General features: G+C 34.9%; 1 protein-coding gene across 3 annotated transcripts; it reads left to right on the top strand.

Moving 5' to 3' along the window:
* Window positions 252-5,934, top strand: LOC107604754 (frataxin, mitochondrial). 3 transcript variants are annotated; one of them, XM_021104725.1, is made up of 7 exons: window positions 252-270; window positions 2,158-2,242; window positions 3,360-3,796; window positions 4,080-4,152; window positions 4,332-4,379; window positions 4,712-4,806; window positions 5,592-5,934. In XM_021104725.1, exons 3-7 carry the CDS (start codon window positions 3,561-3,563, stop codon window positions 5,719-5,721), a joined length of 582 nt encoding a protein of 193 aa, XP_020960384.1. In that variant the 5' UTR covers window positions 252-270; window positions 2,158-2,242; window positions 3,360-3,560; the 3' UTR covers window positions 5,722-5,934. The 3 variants fall into 3 exon arrangements, with proteins under 3 accessions (XP_020960384.1, XP_016161903.1, XP_020960385.1); XM_016306417.2 differs by lacking the exon at window positions 252-270 and having other exon boundaries at window positions 2,113-2,242; XM_021104726.1 differs by lacking the exon at window positions 252-270 and having other exon boundaries at window positions 2,114-2,242; window positions 3,367-3,796.

Here is a 17,105-nt window from a genome sequence, read left to right as displayed (position 1 = left end):
CGGAAGAAAGAGAAGAAGGGGAAGAGAAGAGAAAATGAAGGAGGAGGAAAGAGAAGTCAGCGTCAGCAAACCAAGGTGCTATCGTCGCCGTCATTGTTGAAGGAAGAAGCGAAGAGAAAGGCTGAGAAAGAGATGGACTGCACAGCAATGAAGAATCAAAAGACGAGGGAAGAGAGAAAGAAGGAGGGTACAGCAGAGATGTCGACCGTTCCCTTAGCTTCTTCTCTAGCCGATCGCCACGTTCTTCTCCTGTCGTGGTCTTCCTCCATCGTGCTCATCACCTTGTCTTCGTCGTCCTCTTCTCGTGTTGCCTTTAGCTATGCTCACGGCGATGGTCGCCCCCATTTGTGTTTCCTTAGGCTTTATTCTTTAGCCTCTTGTTGCTGTGTTCTGAGTCTCTAGTGATGATTCTTGTTGTTATCTGTGGCTAATTTTTTTTAGCCTCTGTTAATTATTGTTCTTATTGTTGCTAATTCTTCTTTTTCAACCTCTGTTAATTGTTCTTGTTGTTGCTAGTTCTTCTTCTTCGGCCTTTGTTAATATTTTGTTGTTCTTGTTGTTACTGATTCTTCTTGTTACTTGTATAGATGTTCAGTTCTTGTCTGAAATTGTTTGAATTTGAGATTGTCAAAAATTTTAGCGGGCGAAAATGGTGGATCTATGAAAAAAGTGAGAGAAAGTGTGCTTCTATACAAGGGTATTTTTGTCCAAAAATTAAAGAAATGTCGACTTTAAAACCAAGTTGAATCTTATGGACAAATTTGAATGAAAAAAAAAAATCTTAGGGATGAATTCGATTTTCGGGTTAAAATTATGAAAAGTGTGGATGCAAATTGTATTAATTTATGTGTACAAACTCTAATAAATATATGTGCAAACTATATATTTTTTGTGTGCGAACTCCGATAAATATGGATAGAAATTATTGTTAATCAAGTGCTAACCTAAAATGATAATATTTACTGATCATATAGTATTATTCTAAAAACAAAAGAATTTGCTAACTATACTATCAAAAATTATTATTAGCAAAAAAAAAAATTTAAAAACTTCATATATGTGTAATGTTTAAGGTATTCAACAACATATATTTTATTTTTTATGGGTAATATCACGAACTATTTTTGACCGTTCCTATTCTTCTTTATAAGTATTGTTGTAAAAACCAAACCAATCTACTTGGACGAACCGAAAATCGATCATCCGACCATCAATTACAGTCAGCTTGACTATCGGTTATCGGTNNACTTGAGGTGAGTTTTTTTTTCATATAGTTATTCTATATTCTATTTTTTTTTTTAATTTCTTTTGATTCTGGACTGCTAGTCTGCTAGAACACTTTCTCTTGTGTAGGTGCTTTTTGTTTTCCCCCTTGATGACAAAAAGAGGGAGAAATTAAACTGGTTTATGACCTTTTCATATGTTTTGATTGAACTTTGATTATTGGAGGATTTGCTTAGATTGTTCTTGTGCTGATTTTCTAGTTTATTTGTTTATCATAAAGCACATAGACAGTGAAAGCTTCTTGTACTTTTAGGGAAGTTAGCTTAGCTTATCCCTTTGTGCAGTTTAAAATGTATATCATCAAGAAAAAAAATGTTGAGTCAAGAATTGAAATAAATTTTGATGATGACCAACATTTGAATTTGTCTTATTTTCTAACTTTCTGTTATGAGTATTGTAAGTCTTAATTGAAAAGTATTCAATGTAAATCAACCAACAAGCAAGATCTTAGGCAAATCAGTCACATTAAGAAAATACTCTTCAATATCAGATCAAACACAATAAAAAAAAGATGCTGCACATTATTATCAAGAAAAACAAGGAAGTTTCCTCTTTTATTACCAACCGTCTCAACCTTGATATATGCAACGGCTAAGAGGATCAAAATGAGGAAAGAATTCCCTCTACTATAGCAGATCAACGTTTTTATATATGAATAAGATTCTTTCCAAGGAAGGAAGGAAAACTAGTATTGAAGACAGCCCTTGAAACTCGAGTGTTTCCTTCCTTGTTCTTGAGTGACATCTAATTTCTCTTGTACAGTAATTTCATGTTCTTGAGATAGCACCTCCTCTATTTTTATATAGTTATTCTATATTAATTTCTCTTGTCCTCGTTCCTCCGTCGCACAGCCCCTGATCTGCCGTGCTCCAGCCCTCCCTGCTCCAGTTCCCCACGCTCCGTCTCGTGTGTCCATCGTGCTCCCTCTCCCTTGCCTCTGTGCTCTATGCTCTGGAAGGTATTTTTAACTATTCTTGTTTTCTAAGTTAATTGTTGTTTCTCTGAGTTAATTTCCTTGGTTGATTGGCTTGTTCTTTATATTGATGCTGCAGTTATGTTTACCAAACAGAGCTAGAGAAGACTGAACAATATTAGAAAGAATGTATATTGATTGATATTAGTTTATTATTTTTCTGTTTACTACTTACTGTAGCTACAATGTTATACATAAACTATTGGCATTCTAAATGTGCTCTCTATGTAAGGTATAGCAAACTTCAGTACAATTGTAATTCCTGGATGAGTTGTTTAGCCTGCATCTGGATTGCTTACTCTCTAGGACTGTTGTTCAGATATTTGCATCCATATGGATTTTGACAATGTCTCTTTCTATAGAGACTCTTAACCTTGAAAACTTAATTTGAAATTGTGCTTATTGGTCTTTTCTTTCCGTAAAACTTGTTTGTTTAGTCTTTTATTTCAGAGAGTTAATAAATTATATATTGAAATGTTTTTTGGTGTTGTAAATTTGTAATTGAGTCTTCAAATACGACCTCTTTTGATGGTACTTCTGAAGATGGTGGTTTTAGATTACTTATTTATAATGGAGATATTGGAACACTTAATGATGATTATGATGAATAGCGTTTTTGTTTAGTTAATAGTTTGTTAGTGTTGTTTTTTTGGGAGTCTAATATTATATGTTTGTCATTCATGTGTATTTTGATTTTTTTTAGTTATAAACTTTGATGTTTGAAGTTGTTTGTGAGCTTTTAATGATAGATTATGAATAATTTATTATGTGAAATTGTGAAATTTTAAATTTTTAGTTTAGAAATCATTGAATTTAAATATTTGAAATTATATATTAAATTTTTAATAAATTTATTTAATATTTAATTAAACCGGTTGAATCTGATTGAACCACTGAACTAGTGAACCAGTCACCTTACCGATTCATTGACCGGTCTAGTTCTCGCAACCTTGTTTAAAAGAGAGTCAAGAGACAAATTGATGCAAATATGAAATATGCAATTGTATTTGTATGTAAAACTGATTGATTTAATTTGTAATAGGTTTAGATAAATTGTATGTAAAACTAATTGCCCCCTCCTGGCCTCCTTTTTTTTTTCGAGGAAAAAGATCCTCCTCTTACAGCCAATCTGCCGCTAAGCTCTCTCCGGCTCATTGCTCACTGGATTGACGGCGTTAGGATCTTAGTTTTTGGGGGGATTGGATACGATTCGGGCCTGTTAGGCTCTTGAAGCCCATTTTGGGAATTTTTTTTCATTCATTTGGGAACACAGCGAAAACAAGATTCACCGTTGAGACGCCATATGGCCACCAAGTTGCTTCTGAAGAGAGCAAGAGCAAGTCTCTCTAGGTCCTTCTCGCAATTCTCACCTTCTTCTTTCCGGATTCTCTATGTTAAAGCTTCATCAGAAATCTTTGGTAAAATGTGCCACAACGCGCATCTTCCACCCCCGCCGCTATCACCTTCTTCCAGAACCTTCTGTTCTCGCAGTTCGAAACTTCTAGATGAATCTCAGGGCCCCGCCGCCATTGATTACCGGTATGTCATCCACCCTTTTCTGTTTGTTCAGCTCCTGTCATTTCCTATTTGATTCCCTGAGACAATTGAAACAAAGTTGAAACTTTTGTTTGTTTGTTTGGGGTTATTTTTGTTTCAAATTTCTAGCTAGTTTTAATATACATTACTTTTGAAATTGAAAGCATTTATGGAGATGGGATCTTTTAGTGTTGAAAGAAATGGTTGTAAAGTTTTTTTTTTGTTAATTTTTTTTTTCTTAAAAGTGGGTGGAGATGGAATTTGCTAATGATTAATGTGAATGCAGTTCTCTACTGCAGGAGGGTGAATTTCACAATCTTGCTGATTCCACTATACATAGCCTACAGGAGAAACTTGAGGTATCCCTAGCATTTGCTTTATGTTAATAAATTTGCAAATTTGATAAAACTAGGCCTAATGTGCTTCATTTGAGAGTAATGTTAGCTCCAATTGGTACATTAACATGTCAAAACATCGATTTTATATGATCCAAAGTCCCAACTGAAGATTTTATTTCTGGTTTCTTGTTGCTTGGCAGGATTACGGAGATGATGTTGAAGTTGATGGATTTGACATAGACTATGGGGTGGGTATTGCTTTTTTATTATATTGAAATGATTTATAAGGGACTGATTATGAAAAAGAAGTATCATGGAAGTCGTCTGTATTTAAAAGATTAAAGTGTTTAATAGTTATCTTGGTGTAACTGCAATTGTTTCGAATTATTTCATTTATAACTTGATGAGAGATGAACACCCTTTGTTGGATAAAACTTAAAACACAATTTGGTCTTTCCTGAATAATTGATTTTTTGTACTATTATTTTAATGATCCTAATTAATTTCTATCTATTGTTCTAACAAGTTGCTTCTTGCTTGGGTGTTTTGTTGATTGATTTGACATTGCTTCTCATTTCAGAATGATGTTTTGACTGTAAAACTCGGCAATCTGGGCACCTATGTCTTGAACAAACAAACACCAAATAGGCAACTTTGGTTGTCTTCTCCTGTAAGGTATTCGATCAAGTGCACTTCCAATCCTTTTAGAATGTTTTACTATGCTTTACATCAGTCTTCATACAATAGATTGCATGTAGATATATAACCAAACTGTGTTAGTTATGCGTTGCAATACGTCTGCCATACATATATTTCTATTGGTGTCTTTATACATGAGAAAGAACTAAAGAAATGTGATTAGTTGGGAAATTGGGTTTTAAAAATTCAATATAATATTTTTCCCCAAATGTATTGTCTCAAGTGTTAATGATGGTGCACTTGTTGAGGAAAATCTGCATGATTGAAGTATATTAACATGTTTTACAAAGAGATGGGACAATTCATGATTCATGAAGCACTGTACAATTATTTAAATTGCTCCTTAGCTGGATACTAGACAGTGTGGGAACATAGTGAAAGTTTATGCCAAAGATCATTTAAACATGTTTATCTATCTAACTTCATAAAGAATTCACAGTTCCTTAAGTAAACTGAGATTAGTGAATAGATTCATTGTTCATAGTTTACATGTATAAATGGTGTTATCTTAACATATCCAATAGTGTATCCGAACTTCCGAAGCAATCAAGTCAGCGAATTCCATACGAGATAATTTCTTACAATTATTGAATCTTCCTTCCCTGCATTTATAATCATCACCAGAATACATTCATCGCTAAGTGATATCTTAATTTCCTAGAATGTTGCTATGCTATCTAAGCATAAAAACAAAATGACATCTTTGTACATTTTATACACTCTCTAAGACCTATCTAAACAAAAATCCATATCTTATGCAGTGGCCCCTCAAGGTTTGATTGGGATCAAGGGAGTAAAGTTTGGATTTATAGACGGAACAAAGCAAACTTGTACGAAGTTTTAGAAACTGAGTTGGAGCAGCTGTGTGGCAAACCTATTGTTCTCTCCTAAAGTTGTTTATGAGAGGTGGTTTTTATTTAGAAGATAAATAGCATTGATGATGGCCTTGGCATTAACATGCATTTGTAGCATGATTTTTCCCCATCCCTTTGCCACTTTTCACTTTACTGTGTCAATTATACGGATATGGGAATATTGTATGTTATAAATAATCAACTCCGTAGAATTTCAGTGCAAAAATGTTAGCAGGAGTTTGCTTCTCAATTTGAAGTTTTCAGGGATAAAGGGCAGAACATTAAAGTAGTTCTTTCTAGACTTCTATGCCTGAACATAACAATTCGATGTTCAGGGCCGTGTGTTTCCGTTCACATAACTTGGCATATGCATGAAAAACAAGGAACTGGTCTTAACTATTGAGACAAAGGGTTTGAATATTGATTGGCCTTATGAGTTATGACATCCATTATTGATTTACAAAAATACTAAAGAGTAAATAACCATTTTCAATCATTAAAGATTTAGACGCATAAAAGATGAATTAACGTGTCTATAAAAAAAATAAAATTAACGTGTCTATAAAAGATGGATGAATTATATTCAACAAAAATAAATATTTATTAATTTCATTATAAAATTAATTAAAATATCCAAATTACCTTTACCTCTTTTATCATTTTCAACCTTCTAAATTTTTCAACTCAATTGTCTGTGAACAATAAAATTACTATTTTTTTTTCAAAGAAAAAGCTTAACACAACTAGAGCAATTAAACAAAAAACAGATGCTAATCAAATAAACAGATATCCCTCCATAGTATCTACCAATGCCATCAACAACTAAAAGATCAAATCTCAGTCCACTCTTGTAACTCCTAATTGATTTGTTGAAAAATTCCGCAACAGCTGAAAAATCCCTCGAGTGAACCAAGAATTTAAACTCCGGAACAGCCTCGAATTCCCTAGCAATCTATTATTCTCCACAATCAAAGGACAATGATCAGATAAACCTTTTTGCTCGCCTTTCAACATCGTCTCAGAAAACTCTTCAATCCATCCACGTTAATACCCGATCAAAGCAACTGGACGATTGACCCCGGAACCACATAAATTTCCGATCATTTAGCTCTAGAACCACCAGCTCCATATCTTGTATCCATGTTTAAAAAACTACTGCTGATACTGTAAACATACTAGCTCATTTCCTTTCTTCCACTTGCACAACCTCACTAAGTCATCAATGGGAACTTGACACAAACCATAGATAAACTCAACCAGCAGAACGCACAATTAAAATTCTTGTTCGTTAACACTCAACACCCCTTTCACACACAACCATCAGTTACGCAAGTCAAATATCAGTACGTCCCACAACAACAAAAAACCTCTAACAGCACCGTCCGAAACTCACAAGAACCCAACCCACTGCATCATTTTTCCAAAATTACACTGCATCAACTTTGTATTCATATGCTTTTTCGTCTCTATTAATCCTAACATGTTCAAACTATATTTTGTCTTCAAATTTTCACCATACCCAAGCTTCCAACACCCCGTATGCCCCTTACATTCCAAAAACTAAAATCATTTAAAAATTGTATTACACACCTTATTCCGATTTTTAGGACGACTTCTTCTTGCTTTCTTTTTTTGTTTTGCTTGCTTCCTTTTCTATACAATAAGTTCATTCTGAGTTTGAAGAGTAGCCATAATATCATCTTCTTCGTCATAAGAAACAGCTCCTGATTCCATCGCCAAATCCCAAACTACTCTGTTTATCTCCAAATCTGCAACCCAACTACCACCTTGCTCTACCTGGTACGGCTCCCTGTCAACGTCATTATCCGAACATCCCGACTCCTCCAAGTCCCTTAAAGCCCCTTCCTCTTGGACACACATATCCTCCAACAAAATAGTTTCACCCCTGAATCTAATTCCTCCGCTTCACCATCCCTCATCGAGCTTGCTCCAATGTTCCTTTTTTCAGTCACAGTCACCCTATAAAGAGCATGCGCTTTGCGGGAACTGCGATGAGAGGCGAGTGGCTCTGGGAGAGATGAGTTCGAAGACGTCGCTCATGTCCATCTTCCAGGTGCAGGGGTAGAGGGATGTGGTTGTGGCGGTTGGAAACAAAACCTCAACACAAGTAATTGCTTTACAATCAGCACAACACACTAATCTCATATTGTGAATGGAATGGATGATAACCATGACCGCTATACCCAATTTTGAGTGGCGTAGCCACTCCACTGCTGGATTTGGCCAACTCGGCATCTTTCGTCTCGCCATCAGAAGGCAATGCAGCATTCTCTCCCCAGTCTTGCTCCTTCCCTCCTGATTCGGATCACCGTCTGCCACAATCGCCTTTTGTCCCAGCGTCCACGCCAGAAGTCAATTCCTTGCCGCGGTTCAAATCCAGAGAAACCCTTGGGGTGATTTCAGCATTGCTGCCAAGGGGAACCCTAGCGCCTACGACTGGCTCCAGTGGCACGGCAGCGACGTCATCGAGGCCGTCAATTATAAGGTCCGTACAGGGATGAGTTGTAGATGACGATGAGTTCGGAGATTTGTGCACTTCCTCATCCTCTGCACCCCAACCGCCAAAACCACATCACTCTTCCCCTGCACCTGGAACAGAAAAAGTGGAGTAGCCTCCGATGGTTGTTTCTTCTGCTGTTTCGTGGAGGAGGAGGGAAATCGGCGGGTAAAAGGGTTCTGTTGGGAAAGCAAAAAGAAGGTGGATGTGTACAGAGGAGGAGAAAATTCAACTCTGGAAGAGATTAAAAAAAGTGTGAAAGATAATAAGAGGGATAATTTATGAGATATCTCCACATCCAAATAATTTTAAATTCAAGTTCATCCAAGCAATTTTAGTAATTTTAGATCACGCATTTTTTTCGCTTTCTACTTTCCTCATGCTTCTTTTCTTCTTCTTCTTCTTCTCACGCTGGTTTAGCCTCTTCTTCTTCGCCTTCTTTCCTCCTCCTTCTTATTCTCTTCCTTTTTTCGCGATCTTTCTTCTTCTCGTGTTTTCTCTTTATCATTATCATTCTTTTATTGTTGTTGCTGTATTTTTTGTCTTTTCCGCAGAAGATGAGCAGGAAGAGTTTTGAACTGTGCAAAACAGAAATAAACCGGACATGTTATTATGGTGAAACAAATGTATAATACTAAACGAATGGAACATTATTCATTATATAAATTCAAATTCAAACAGCTTTTGACATAATGAACCGAACACGTACTCATGGTAAAACAATTGTATAGTACTGAATGAACAAACATTAATCCATTATATAAAATCAAATTCGAAATACCTCTGGCTACAATTTAGAGATTATCAATTCAATTCAATTGAACACCTGTATCCATTTAAATCGATTGAAAAAATAATCTATTAATAAAATGTTGGTGTTGTTGGTGATTATGATAACGAAGGAGGAGGAGGAGGAGTTATACGTGAATTTGAAAAAAGAAGATGACGTATGCGTGTATTTGAAAGAAGAAGAAGAAGAAAAAGAAGAAGAAGAAGAAGCGCGGGGGAGGAGAAGAAGATAAAGCGCATGTAATGACACTCTTTTAATGAGTGATTTTTGTTGGTGTTGGACCTACTTGAATAAAACTTGGATGAAAAAATATTTAAATGTGTAGCATAGCCCATAATTTATGAAACAAGGTTTACTTTATTTTTTTATGGTTAGTTTTATCGGCGTTTAAATCTTTTGTGGTCGAAAATAGTTATTTACTCAAAAAATTTTGATCCAACTAAAGTAAGTTTTTAAATTTTTAATTTACAGAATATATTAAACTAAATATTAAAATTTAATATTTCTAAGTGTCTTGATTATACTTTTTTTTAACGAATTTAATTCCTATGGATATATGGTAAAAAATTAGGTTGTCACTTAATTAGATAGTTAAATCTATAAAATTTTAAAATTATACAATTTTTCTGGAGTTTATTTGAAACTGGGTTATTTTTGGGCTTGAATATAAGGTTCAGACTCCTTTTAGAACAGCGTTCGGTGTCGAGGTGCCGCCGTCCGAGTTCCTTGTGAGGAGGTAGGGGTGGTGCCTGCAAGGAACTCCGATACTTAAGTTAGTAAGGGTTTAAGCAGGTTTTTTAGTAGATTGAGTCCTCAATATACCTGAAAGTGTCAGTGTATTTATAGTAAAGTAGATAACCCACCTTTTAGAGTAGTTCCACCTAGGATGGTGGATGACCGTTCATTTTTTCTAGGAAAGTTGTTGAGATTTTTTTTCTAGATGAGTGAAAGATATCTTAAAAATTAGTTACTTGTTCAGATAAGTAGAGCTGAGCTGTTTGTCATTGTGCCTGACCTCTATGAGATCGGGTAGGTGTAGATGAGGCCAACTCTCTTGGGTGGACTTTTATTCATTTTGGACCTAGCTATATTTTTGGGTCAGGGTATGAACAATGCCCTTGTTTAAATCTGAGCTTTACGAGGTCAAACTCGAGCATTTGTAGGTCTGATTGGTTTCTTGTGGATTAGAACATCAGCTCGGGCAAACCGCCTTCCTTGGGGCTAGGTCAGCTACTCGACTTGTTTTAAAAGTTGAGGTGTTAGGTCTTTTCGTAGTTTTGCGCACGTTACCCTATGGTTACCTTGGTAACCGTGCGCCATAAATAAGAGGGCATGATCTTACTCTTTTGCCCTTAGTGTCTTATAAATACCCAAACGGTTTCTCTTTCTTCTTTTTTCGCTCCCTCTGAAACGTTTTTGTTCATCTCTTTTCCTCTCTTCATATTTTTCAACTTCTTTACTGTGACCATTCTTTTATTCAAGATTTACTTATCTTTTAAAGACTTTGAGAGGAACATTCATATTTTTGCTTGCTTGTGTGTGCTTCGTTTCGCTTTTCAATCAAGGTTGGTCTTCCTTCTCTGTATTTACATTCTTGATGGTATGCTTCTGTCTTGAATCATTTTTTTCATTTCAGCGATGATTCTTTGTTCACTTGTTACATGTTTAAAAATTTTCTTTTCTTTAAATTTTAATTGTTGTTGCCACTGTGAATCTGAGTGTGAGGTTTTTCCTTGTGCCCCAAATGGTGCCACCTTATCTATCGAAGATGGCGCTATTTCTATGTTTGGCAATGCTTTGTATTTGTTTTGTGTACAAGAGGTTGTAAGAATATAACGTTCTTTGGGTTTGTTGAAGACGACCTGACCGCTTGCGGACTTGCCTGAATACTTGTGTTGTTGTATCCGACTTTCCAACTTATTGTGATGATCTTCTTTTGTTGTACTGTAGGTGTAGCTTTTATGTCTCGTCCAGTAAAGCTCAATATGTCGTCTAAAGTCTCATCCGAATTAACTTGGGTAAATGTATTTGTTCTTTCTACCGTTCCTGTTATTGATAATGAGTATGCTGAGACCCTTCGTAGGCATCATAGGTTGTGTGAAAACTGGGAAGATAAGCGTAGATATGAGGTCATAGTTGCTGATCCTGAAGAGAGGGTTTAGGCTCTGTAAAGTCACTCCTTCCCAACTCCACTCCAACTCTTGGGGTTTTCTAAAAATTTATCAACTCCTCTGTCATGAACTCGACGTCCTTCCTTCTGTTGAAGTTTTCTTTAACCTTTTTGTACTTACCAAAGCTTTTAGTTCTAGGAAGCAAGGCTGGATCTCCTTTTGAGCTGTACAAGAAAGGAAGGTCTTTGCCATCTTTGATGACTCTTTTCACGACTTTAAAAATTACTTCTTTAAAATGAGATTATTAACAATATTTTAAAATTCATTAAAATCATCATTTAATTCATTTGATTCATTGAAATATTTGATATTAAACACATTTGATTTGGAAAAGTTAATATAAAATATAGGAAGATGTTCATGTATAACAGCCTCTGTGAGTGGAATGTGGTATACCACGTGAGTTGTCAGTTGAGATATAATGTTAAATAGTGCAATGGCTGTGATTAAGGTGATATTTGTTACGGTGGACACAATTGGTGAGGGTTGTTGTTGGTCGTGCAACCGGTCCATCAGGTTTTTGTTGTACTAAGGATTAGTATGTCATCTCTACTCAGGGTGGAGTCATAGGAGGTAATGGTTGTGCACGTTTACGTTGTAGCCAAGTCGAGCTTATGCGTGTTTAGGCTTTGCAGGTTTTTGTATGTTTTTGTTGGGATAAGCATGGTATTGATTTTTTTTTTACAATAAGGGCTTAATTCGTGGGATCGAATTGGTTTGCATTTTATAACATTGTGTCACGAATATTGTAATGAAGTTTTACTTGCATAATGATATTTGTACATTAAAATAGATAGTGGTTTTCAGATGTGTTGATTATACATGCTTACCGTTACATGGGTATAAATCTTGTGATAATTTAGAAGATGATACTGAAATGTTAATAACAGAGTCATGTTCGTCCCATTTTGCATTGTTTGTGTTAGTATGAGCCAACAATGAGATTATGTTATGAGACTTTCAACTTTGTGTAGCATGAATTTGAAAAAAAAAACTTTTATTGATTGGGGAAATTTTGCATGCACAAGGGAAAATGTTGAGTCGAAAGTTATTAAGCAAAGTTACTAGTTGTAGTTGTCGATGCGATGTGAATAGTTTAATTTGGTTCAGAGGGTTTTGTTTCTCAGATGAATTGCACCACTTTTGTTATTGAGGGGATATTATTTAATTTGTGACCGAATTCAATTGCATATACTTCAACAATGATGTTTTCTTTTGACCTGATACCACTATGATTTGTAATTAATTGAATCGTGAATTAATGGGACCTTATACATTACAAATTTAAATTTAAATGGGTAGAGGACAAAGGAAAAAGGAAAAAGTAGGGACCCTCTAGATTATACAAAAAAGTTGTCACTTAATTTTTGTGACAAGCACATAAATAGGTTAAACAAAAAAGGGAAAGATGACTTATTTAAGGAGGGTTCAGTGTTTATTTTTTTCTAAAATCAGTAGCATGTGTTAGTTTATTTGAAATGTTAAAATCAGAAAGCTAGTGAAAATCAATCAATATTACCCTAAGGAAATCTTCAATCCAAAAATAAGGTATTATACCCATTACATTAGTTGGACCTAATTTGATTGCAGCCTATAAGGCCAAAAAAGATGCATGAATTTCTATGAATGCCTGTTGAGACGTTTTAAGTGTAATTGTTATTATTTTAGCAAAAATTGAAACTATTATGAAGATGCAACAACAACCTAGGTTCGTCTAAGTCGATAGAGAAGTACTAGCATTAGTGCATGCGAAGTTGTCAAGGATAACAATTATTTTAGCAAAAATTTGCGTTTTTATTTTTAATATTTTCTGTTTTCTAGATTTTGTGAAGGAAAAAGTGAAAACAATAAAATTATGTTTTCTGTTTTCACCTCTTCGTTTTACTTTTTCCTTCACAAAGTGCAAAAAAAGAAAATACTGAAAATAAAAGTAGAAAATGAAAACACAAACCAAACGTACCCTTACCTTTCCAAGAGGCCCGCTTGTGTAGGTGGCATGGATTTGGAATATTTTATTGAATCTTCTTTTTGCAAAAGATTCATTTGTGACTAGACTAATTGACGCAGGCCAAACGTTGGTTTAGAATTTCTCAAAAAGAATCTCATCGATAGTATAGTTCTAAACCAACAAATGACCCATGTCAAAGTTTAATTTGTTTGTCACGAATTCAATTCAATAAAAATCGGGAGTTTTAAATCCTGGGTTATCTCTCAAAGGAATTGCAGTGAGGTATGCACATCATTGGTTATGAGAAAAAGGAGTTTGAAATTGATGAGCGGATAATTTATACGCTTTTTGACATTGTTTTTAGTATGTTTTTAGTAGGATCTAGTTACTTTTAGGGATGTTTTCATTAGTTTTTATGTTAAATTCACATTTCTGGACTTTACTATGAGTTTGTGTGTTTTTCTGTGATTTCAAGTATTTTCTGGCTGAAATTGAGGGACTTGAGCAGAAATCAGATTCAGAGGTTGAAGAAGGACTGCTGATGCTGTTGGATTCTGACCTCCCTGAACTCAAAGTGGATTTTCTGGAGCTACAGAACTCGAAATGGCGCGCTTCCAATTGCGTTGGAAAGTAGACATCCAGGGCTTTCCATCAATATATAATAGTCTATACTTTGGCCAAGAATAGATGATGTAAACTGGCGTTCAACGCCAGCTTTCTACCCAAATCTGGCGTCCAGCGCTAGAAAAGGAGCCAAAACCAGAGTTGAACGCCCAAACTGGCACAAAAGCTGGCGTTCAACTCCAGAAAGGATCTCTACACGTGCAACACTCAAGCTCAGCCCAAGCACACACCAAGTGGGCCCCAGAAGTGGATTTATGCATCAATTACTTACTTCTGTAAACCCTAGTAGCTAGTTTATTATAAATAGGACATTTCACTATTGTATTTGACATCTTTGGACGCTTGGTTCTTAGATCAGAGGGGCTGGCCGTTCGGCCATGCCTGGACCTTTCACTTATGTATTTTTAACAGTAGAGTTTCTACACTCCATAGATTAAGGTGTGGAGCTCTACTGTTTCTCAAAGATTAATGCAAAGTACTACTGTTTTCTATTCAATTCATCTTGTTTCGCTTCTAAGATACCCATTCGTACTTCAATAAGGTGACCATAGCTTGCTTCATACCAACAATCTCCGTAGGATTCGACCCTTACTCATGTAAGGTATTACTTGGACGACCCAGTGCACTTGCTGGTTAGTTACACGGAGTTGTGAACCATGGTCTTGGCATCATGTTTTTGGCGCCATTACCAGGGAAAGAAAGAGCGATAAATTTTACATAATTAAAGTGTAATCACGATTTTGCGTACCAAGTTTTTGGTGCCGTTGCCGGGGATTGTTTGAGTTTTCGGCAAGCTTTTGGTCCGGTAACATCAGTGCCAAGTTTGGGTCCGGCAACAACACCAAGTTTTTGGCGCCGTTGCCGGAGATTGTTCGAGTATGGACAACTGACGGTTCATCCTGTTGCTCAGATTAGGTAATTTTCTTTTTTTGTTTTGTTTTCAAAAAAATTTTCAAAAATCTTTCAAAAATTTTTCCACGTGTTTTCGAAAAAAAAAAATAATAAAAATGTTTTCAAATATTTATTCAAAATTTTTAAAGAATGAATTCTAGTGTTTCATGAAGCATGTGAAGCCTGGCTGGCTGTAAAGCCATGTCTAAATTTATTTGGACTGAGGCAGCAATTTGTTATCAAGAGCAAGCTAGTTGTTGTTAATCCACCTGCTACTGTTCCTGATTTACATGCTAAAGCTTGGCTGGCCATTGGCCATGTCTAGTGTTTTGGACCGGAGCTTTCATTAAAAGCTTGGCTGGCTAGTGAGCCATGTCTAATTCCTGGACTGAAGCTTTAAACTAAGAATGCAAGATTCCTGGAATTCATGTTAAAAATTTTGGAATCCTTATTTTTTTCTTTTCCATATAATTTTCGAAAAAAAAAATCCAAAAAAAATTAGAAAAAAAAATCAAAAACATTTTTTGTGTTTCTTGTTTGAGTCATGAGTCATGTCATAAGTTTGGTGTCACTTGCATATGCATCCTGCATTTTTCGAAAATTTCCTGCATTCATAGTATTCTTCATGATCTTCAAGTTGTTCTTGGTAAGTCCTCTTGTTTGATCTTGATGATTTTTTGTTTTGTGTTGTATGGTGTTTTTCATATGCATTCTTGAATTCTTAGTGCGTAAGCATTAAAGAATTCTAAGTTTGGTGTCTTGCATGTTTTCTTTGCATTAAAATTTTTTCAAAATTATGTTCTTGGTGTTCATCTTGACATTCATAGTGTTCTTGGTGTTCATCTTGACATTCATAGCATTCTTGCATGCATCACATGTTTTGATCTAAAAATTTCATGCATTGCATCTCTTTAGTGTTTTTCTCTCTCATCATAAAAATTTCAAAAAATAAAAAAAATATCTTTCCCTTTTTCTCTCATCAAATTCGAAAATTTGAGTTGACTTTTTCAAAAATTTTTAAAATCAAATTGTTTCTTATGAGTCAAATCAAATTTTCAATTTGAAAATCTTATCTTTTTCAAAATCTTTTTCAAAAATCAAATCTTTTTCAAATTTCTTAGTTATTTTCGAAAATTCCAAAAATATTTTTCAAAAATCTTTTTCTTATTTTTGTATTAAAATTTCGAAAATAACATAAACAATTAATGTTTTGATTCAAAAATTTTAAGTTTGTTACTTACTTGTTAAGAAAGATTCAAACTTTGAGTTCTAGAATCATATCTTGTGATTTCTTGTGAATCAAGTCATTAATTGTGATTTTAAAAATCAAATCTTTTTCAAAAACAATTTCAATCATATCTTTTCAAAAATATCTTCTTATCTCTTTCAAAAATTTGATTTCAAAATATCTTCTCTAACTTCCTAACTTCTTATCTTTTCAAAATTGATTTTCAAATTTGTTTCAACTAACTCACTAACTTTTTGTTTGTTTCTTAACTTTTTCAAAACTACCTAACTAACTCTCTCTCTCTCATTTTCGAAAATATCTTCCCCCTTTTTCAAAATTTCTTTTTAATTTATTAATTATTTTAATTTTTAACTTTTAAATCTTAATTTTCGAAAATTACTAACATTTTTCAAAAACTATTTTCAAAAATCACTAACTCTTTTTCAAAAATTATTTTCGAAAATTCCTTCTCTCTCATCTTATTCTATTTATTTATTCATCTGCTAACATCTCATCTCACACCTCTTCCATCCTCACAGTTGTGTTTCTTCCATTATATTACATTCTTTGTCTCCCCCTCTTCTTATACTCACACAGGGATCCCTATACTGTGGTATAAAGGATCCATATTATTATTATTATTATTTTCTATGCCCTTTTCTTTGTCATATGAGCAGAAGCAAGGACAAGAACATTCTTGTTGAAGCAGATCCAGAACCTGAAAGGACTCTGAAGAGAAAATTAAGAGAAGCTAAATTACAACAATCCAGAGATAACCTTTCAGAAATTTTCGAACAGGAAGAGGAGATGGCAGCCGAAAATAATAATACTGTAAGGAAGATGCTTGGTGACTTTACTGCACCTAATTTCAATTTACATGGAAGAAGCATCTCCATTCCTGCCATTGGAGCAAACAACTTTGAGCTGAAACCTCAATTAGTTTCTCTGATGCAGTAGAACTGCAAGTTTCATGGACTTCCATCTGAAGATCCTTTTCAGTTCTTAACTGAATTCTTGCAGATATGTGATACTGTTAAGACTAATGGAGTAGATCCTGAAGTCTACAGGCTCATGCTTTTCCCCTTTGCTGTAAGAGACAGAGCTAGATTATGGTTGGATTCTCAACCCAAAGACAGCCTGAACTCTTGGGATAAGCTGGTCACGACTTTCTTAGCCAAGTACTTTCCTCCTCAAAAGCTGAGCAAGCTTAGAGCGGATGTTCAAACCTTCAGACAGAAAGAAGATGAATCC

The sequence above is a fragment of the Arachis ipaensis genome, chromosome B06 (assembly GCF_000816755.2).
Source record: "Arachis ipaensis cultivar K30076 chromosome B06, Araip1.1, whole genome shotgun sequence".
Classification (NCBI taxonomy): Eukaryota; Viridiplantae; Streptophyta; class Magnoliopsida; order Fabales; family Fabaceae; genus Arachis; species Arachis ipaensis.
This window is presented reverse-complemented; position numbering and strand designations above follow the sequence as displayed.